At 39.1% G+C, this 7,022-nt stretch overlaps 1 protein-coding gene across 1 annotated transcript in view; it reads left to right on the plus strand.

Moving 5' to 3' along the window:
* Positions 1-1,987: 1,987 nt before the first annotated feature.
* Positions 1,988-7,022, plus strand: part of LOC111813579 (adenylate cyclase type 2-like) — a 56,677-nt gene continuing 51,642 nt past the window's right edge. The window contains exon 1 of the mRNA XM_023704704.1: positions 1,988-2,208. Coding sequence (XP_023560472.1) covers positions 1,988-2,208 — 221 coding nt within the window. The remainder of the gene's footprint in view (positions 2,209-7,022) is intronic.

Below are 7,022 nucleotides of genomic sequence, written 5' to 3' on the forward strand. Positions count from 1 at the left end.
TAAATAAATAAATAAATAAATAAATTTTTGGGGCCATTCCCAGCATGCTGTGCCAGCCCCACCCCCAGGGTGTGCTGAGAGGGTAACTGAGACGGGGTGTGGGGGTGCGTGCCTGTAATCCCAGGACTTGGGGTGATGAAATCAGGAGGATCACTATGAGTCTGATCTGTGTAATGAGACCCTGTAGATCCTGTACTAAATACATTTAAAAAGTTAAATAAATAAATTTCTAGGGTTCTAACAAAACTATTCAGAACTATTTTAAAATGCCATGAAAACATTCCTTCTGTTTCCACCCATATACCTGTTGGAGGTCCTATCTTCTTCATTTCCACCAAAATGACAGGTCACTACAGATTAAGGGGTGTGGAAAGTATAGTTTTAATTAAAATGTGTTTTAACCCATGTAGCTCATGTTTTAAAGCTTAATTTACTGGTATAGTTTCAACATACACAATCATCATATTCATCACAGGGAATTTTTACTTGTACATGATATATCTTCCCCTGCACTCCCTTCAGCTTCTCTTCTTACTCTTATTTATAAGAGCTGTTTCCATTTTCCTTCCAGTTATTTTTTCTCCTTTTCCTTAAATGTAAAGTGCATATTTTTAAATTCCTGATTCAATTTCTCATGAAAAAAAATTATGACAGATATAACCCACATATCAGCCAATGACCGTGTGGTTTTTAAAGATCTTTTGGAAATCTTTAGTACATTCTAAAATGTAATTTGTTCAGAAGCTTGTTTCTAATGGATTTTCCTTGAAGAGAGGTGTTATATCTTGTTAGAAGGTTTTATTACCCTCTTAGTTATCCAGAATCATACATTTCTTCATTTTTTAATTTATCACATATATCCTCTTCGCATAATCCACCTTCACAACTATGTACCTTTTTCTTGAATAACTTTTGTTCAATTCATACTCTTTTCTTTTTAAAAATTTTTGTTTATCTAGTTATTTGATATAGGGCCTTGCTACAGAGCTCAGACTCATAGTGATCCTCCTGCCTCAGCTTCCCTGCTGCTGGGATTACAGGCGTGTGCCACCACACCCGGTTTCGGGGATGGCACAGCACACCAAGTGTTCTAGGGCCAGTGTGGCATGTAGCACTGAAGACTCAACTGAGGTCCTTGTGCTTGCCAGGCAGGCACTTAGACCACTAAGCTATCTCCCAGCCCCTCAGAATCACATCTTCATTAACTTGGAAAAAATTAAATCAACGAGCTCAATATCTCTTCAAGTTTTCACTGATGAAATAATTTCTTCATCTTACGTTTTAACAATTCTTGAACAGACCAAGTAATGTTTAATTCAGTTTATAGATCCTAAAGTAATTTGTGCATTTTAGGCAACATTTGTGTATGTGTATCCATCATCCTTTCCTTTTTCCCACACTCTCAAAATTTAAAAATATTAGAAATACACTTGTAAATTCATTTCTTCAAGAAGCACTGCAGGGTGACTAATGGGATTTGTTTGAAGACTATATCTGGATTCATATGAATAAATACATAATTATTTAAAAACATTTTATTGTAATGCATGGAAAATCTGAGAAAGATATTCCATCCATAGTATATGGAAGGGTATCTATGCAACAAATTTCAGTCCCCTACTTAAAATGACAAGTCTACCTCTTCACTTGAAGTCACCATCCTACAGAAAATTATATCCTTTATCCAGATCCACTTGTTCAGAGTCACATTCTTCATATGTGAGAAAGACTTTGCAAATGCTCTTAACATTTTGTGCAAATCCAACTCTAACTGTACAAAGAAAAACCTAAGATATAATAATTATTCCCACACAAAAATGAGAGTGGCAGTCTCTGGGGTAGAAATAGATTACAAGCTTGGATTTGCATGTACCTTGAAAGGCTGATAGTTTTTCAAAGCACATAGCCACTTTCTTCCCAGAGACTGTATGCAGAAATAATCTCACATAATCATGAAAAAAAGAAAGCCCTGGACTCGGGACCTAAGATGCAGCTGTCAGGCACTGTTGCGGGATGCATCAAGTTAAGGACGGAGTGTGAGGGGAAGGTGCAGCTGCAACTGCTTATGAGAGAGTCCCGGAATCTCAGTGACTTGCTGGGTGGCAAGTTCCTGGATGCCACAGCTGAAATAACTGCAGCTCTGAAACCGATGCAGACACCAAGGGCCTTAGGGTTCCACTGTAGGAACCCCTGCAATGGCTCTCGCAGGTAAAAAGGCCATAAGGCCACGTGAGGTCTCATGAGTGATCAGTTCTGTGCCAGGCTTGGCAAAACAGGAAGTGGATCGTTAACCTATTTCCGTGATAATGGACTCGGGGTAGCACTTCTCCTCTTTGGAAGAGTAGAACAACTTTGCCAATGGACATTCACCACTGGGCTAACAATTGACTCCATAGGTACAGCTTCACTGGCCAATTCTGCTTCTTCTAGACAAGTTTAATCTGCCCTTATGTAACTTCCACCTTTATTGTCTTGTATCAAAAGGGAGCAAAAACAGTAACATGCTCTGAGTCCATTACCCCAAAGAGGCAGCCTGCAAACCGCGTGAGGTCTTATGAGTGACCAGTTCTGCGCCAGGCTTGGCAAAACAGGAAGTGCATCGTTAACCTATTTCCGTGATAATGGACTCGGGGTAGCACTTCTCGTCTTTGGAAGAGTAGACATTTAATTTGTTCTTTTGGATTAAAGTGCCTGGCTATCACCAATGCTACTAGTTCACACAGCCCTTACTTGGGTGCCCTTAGGTTTGGGTAGGAGAGGTTTCAGAGTCAAATAAAGAATTCAGCTTTGCCTAGATCAGGCATATTGGACCCCTCCTGCTGCTGCCAATGTGTTGCCCTTGGAGAAGAATTCTTCTGAAAATGGGTAAAGAGTGCTCGCTTCGGCAGCACATATACTGAAGATGGGTAAAGGAAATTCTTGGACTTTGCTTGATTTCATTCACAAATGGAGAAGCTCACAGTGATAATCTTAGCTTGCTCTTACTAATTTTATTGCTTACATAAAGGTTTGCATACACTTAAATAAATACATTTTGGCCCAGAGTGACTTTTAGTAGAATGTAGGGGAGGGAAGCAGGAAAAAGGACAAATGTAGTGGCTCCAAATACTGCCCGCTCCCAATTCCTCCTGGGATTCTTACCAATGAAATGTGTATTGAAGCCCATAATCCTGCCTCTATCACCTATAAGAAGATTAAGGCTAGCTTATGTCAAGTGTCCTTTCTGTTTACTCAGCCAGTAAATGATGAGCACCACTGTACCTGACACTAGTACAGATACTGTGTGCAGTGTGAAAAGAAACACAGAAGTACCAATAAGTGTGACGCTGTTTAATACTCATACCGAGTTTCCAAAGGCTTTCAGCATTCTTGGGAACACCTTACAAGGATTAGCCCACTTGTTCCTTGTTAGTAATCTGACAGGGCAATACTGGGGCAATGCACTACTGTGTCGAGGTATATGCAATAAAAGATGGAGCCTACAGTTTTATGTAGTAGATTTCAAATGCACTTGATCTTTAACCCAGAGGCAAGATGTATTTAACATCAGGATTACACACACACACACACACACACACACACACACACACACACACAAATATTTCCCATTTTCTTCTGGTGCACTGAAATTTTTAAAAAGTGACTGTCAAATGTATGTCCCTCCCTCATAGGTCACAAGCTTCCAGTTTAAAAATAATTATTTTTGTAGCTGGATTATGGGAGGATATAGAAGGAATGATCACAAAATAAATCTGTGATTTCAAGTGTGTGATCAAATGTTTCAGAATCCATGGTCTGAAAACAGGAGGGCCTGATCAGGGTAAAGAGACGAGCTCTCTGGGTATCTCTCTTTGTGCGCAGGCTCTAGGCCAGGAAGGAACCTGGCCGTCTCAACTTCTACCAGCACCAATACCAACACCCCCGCTGCTAAAGTCACTTCCATCTCTCCCACCATTTCTTGTTCCTCCATCTCCATTTTCATCACCGCCACCACTACCACCACCACCATCAGCACCAACTTCACCACTTTGTTAATTGGCCATTCAACCTAAGGCATACCAGTTTTCTGCCAAGTCCTTACATTAAAAGTCTTCAGAGAGGCTGAATCTGAGCTAGGCACAATGGACTGGAGAAGGCCACACTATCTCAGAGGGGAGGAAGCCCTCCAAACACTGAGACAGAAGTGGAGAATCACAATGAGGACGCCCCAAGAGTGGAGAAAGAGGCGGTTTTTGTTTCCTAACACGTCTCCCAAGGCCACATGCACTCACATCTTGGGACTTGAAAGATACTACACGGATTTGTTTGTGAACTCTCTATGGGATGATAATCTTTGTGGTTAGTTTACAAATAATTCTTAAATAAAAATGACAATGAGGAATAAAAATAACTAGAGTACTTCCTTGATAAAGACATTACAAAAAGAATGTAGTCAATTATTAAGCTTATTTAATGCACCGATTCTTGTAGTAATAACTATTAAAGCATCACCATTCTTTCCTGTACCCTAAATGGAAAAGTATGAAGTGGACTTTAATTGAAAATACATAGTTTCATTGTCTATATGTTCTCCTTGGGGTAATGAGTTATGAAAGAATAATCCACTGTATTAACTAATTTGGAGTTCATTGAATGATCACACATTTGAGTCTTGGGGATGAATGAGATTAAGCAAGCTCATCTGTTACCCTAACCCTAAAGTGCACAATGTTCCTATCATGATTCAAGTTGCCGATACGGCGCAAGTGGGTTGTTATCACACCCTAAGCTAAGGTGGTTGTGGAGAAATTGTCAGTGGTCACAGGGGAGGCAGCTCTTCCTGCATGTGGAAGGAGAGCCAGGGCTCAGTGCAGACTGCACAGCAGCAGGCTCACTCTCCCACACTTGATAAAATCCCCAGCGTTCAGCCTCTGCTGCCAGGGGACTCGAGATGAAGCAGTCTGCGTGCCGTATTTCTCCCCAGCGCAAGCACAGGCACGTCCTGCAGAGAAGCACCCCCCAGCTCATCCTGTTGTGTTTCAGGACTCAGAGGGCTTCTCTAAATTTTTTGTTTTAAAAAATATTTTTTGAAAAATAATAGACTGGGCGTGGTGGCACACGTCGGTAATCCCAGCTCTTGGGAGGCTGTAAACAGGCGGATCACCTAGTAGTGAGACCTTGAACACCCTGTAGATCCTTCCCTAAAATTTAAAAAAAGAAAAAAAGAAAAAGAAAAGGATCTTCATCCCGAGTCTTTCATTTACCTGCTCACTCACTGATAGAGTTAATGTATTTAATTTCTGCCTGACGGTTGTGGATTACATTTGGATTTAAGTGCTTTCGGTAGTAAATCCCTTATCTTTCAAACTGAGAGATTTCCTTAAAGAATGCCAAAGACATGCCTACAGAACACTGTATATCTTGTTAATTATTACACTCAGTTTTGGTTCATTGAAAATGTTTGCCAGATGTTTTGTCAAATAATGACCTAATCCTCATTAATACATAATAAACACTTGAAAAGCTATCCTAATATGCTAAAATGATATGCCTATATTTCCACAAATATTGGAAAATATTTCTCTTATTGCTTGGAGACTTGAACATCAAAATCCTTCATTTGCTTAGGATTAAAAAAATGTTATTAATAGGATAGAAAATATGGTCTTCTTATAAAATACGTACAGTAGAGAAATGTAAGCAGAAAACATATTTTCCTATAAATTTATTTTAAAGTTGTGGCCTGATAATGAATAATAGATATGCTTGGAACTCCCTTAAAATTATAAAATAGTTTCCCCAATGTTATATTTTTATTCAAAATGGGATCCATAGTGTAACCTAGTTTTTTTGTTGGATGGAAATTTTTTTTTAAATTTCATTTAATTTTATTTTGAAAAGTAAAAGCAGAAGCAAAAACAAATAGAAAAAAGACAGAAACAGGGTAACATGCAACCATACATATGTTACAGATTTTCAAAACAGGAATACCTACTTAAAAATGGTTGTTATATTGTCTATTTTTAATCTTCAAATCTGTTGCACAAAACAGATATAGTGACCTGGGGTGTGAGTTCTCAACATAGACGCTTAGCTTGAGCTTCCTTTGTCTGTGCATTCATCCACCTACCCACCCCTTACCTGTACAAATGTTCCTGTCACAGGCACTGAAGAAATCTCTCTGAGTTTGTCATTTGCCTTTCATTTTACTCTCTGCTTTTATTCAGACCTACATTTATATTTAGAATTGGTTATTTGGGAAGGAATTTCTTTCAGTTTGTTTTATTCTTTGAACTCCTATAAAAGGTAACGTGTTCTCACACTCTTTCATTTTGCTGATTTCTTCATTTATTAAAGACATGACACTGGCTCATGTGTAAAGTTCAGACAGCACAGAAGACTGCAGTGGAGAGAGAAGGCCCTGCCTCCCCAGCCCCAGGCTCTTCTGCTGTGGCTTCCTGACCCCCATTCTGCACAGTCAGTTGGGCTAGCAAATCCTGATGCAACCATCAAAGATTTTCTTTGATTGTACAAAATTCCCCTTAATCTCACTCTTTTGTATTCTGTTGTTTAAATTTTAAATTAACAAGATTAATTGAAGAAGCTCCGCAATAGCGTAAGGCAGCTTTGGGTCTATGGATACATTTTTCTTCTCTGGAATAAAATCTCAGGGACTCTTGGATAAAGGTATTATGTCTTCTGACAGCTCAAGGCTTGGTCTAGTACCATGACCTAGTTTCCATTTTTACCATGACTTGGTTATGTACTTTTTCCTTCGGAATCAACAAGTATCCCCGAGAGATCTGCTGCCCAATTTGTTCAGCCTTGTTAGTATTTTCTGGTTCTTGAGGCTTTGGTAAAAAAACAAATGTATTTCACAGTCAATTATTCGCAGTAGGCAATTGTAAAATATGCATTTCTCTGCTACTTGGTTTGATGATGAGGTTGGCATTGTCCTGTATAGATCCATTCATGCTATTCTTTTAAAAGGTCAAATAATAACTCATTGTAGGAGATCACAGTTTACTACTCATAGTCTCTTT

Source organism: Octodon degus, unplaced genomic scaffold, assembly GCF_000260255.1.
Source record: "Octodon degus isolate 3935 unplaced genomic scaffold, OctDeg1.0 scaffold00008, whole genome shotgun sequence".
NCBI classification, from domain to species: domain Eukaryota; kingdom Metazoa; phylum Chordata; class Mammalia; order Rodentia; family Octodontidae; genus Octodon; species Octodon degus.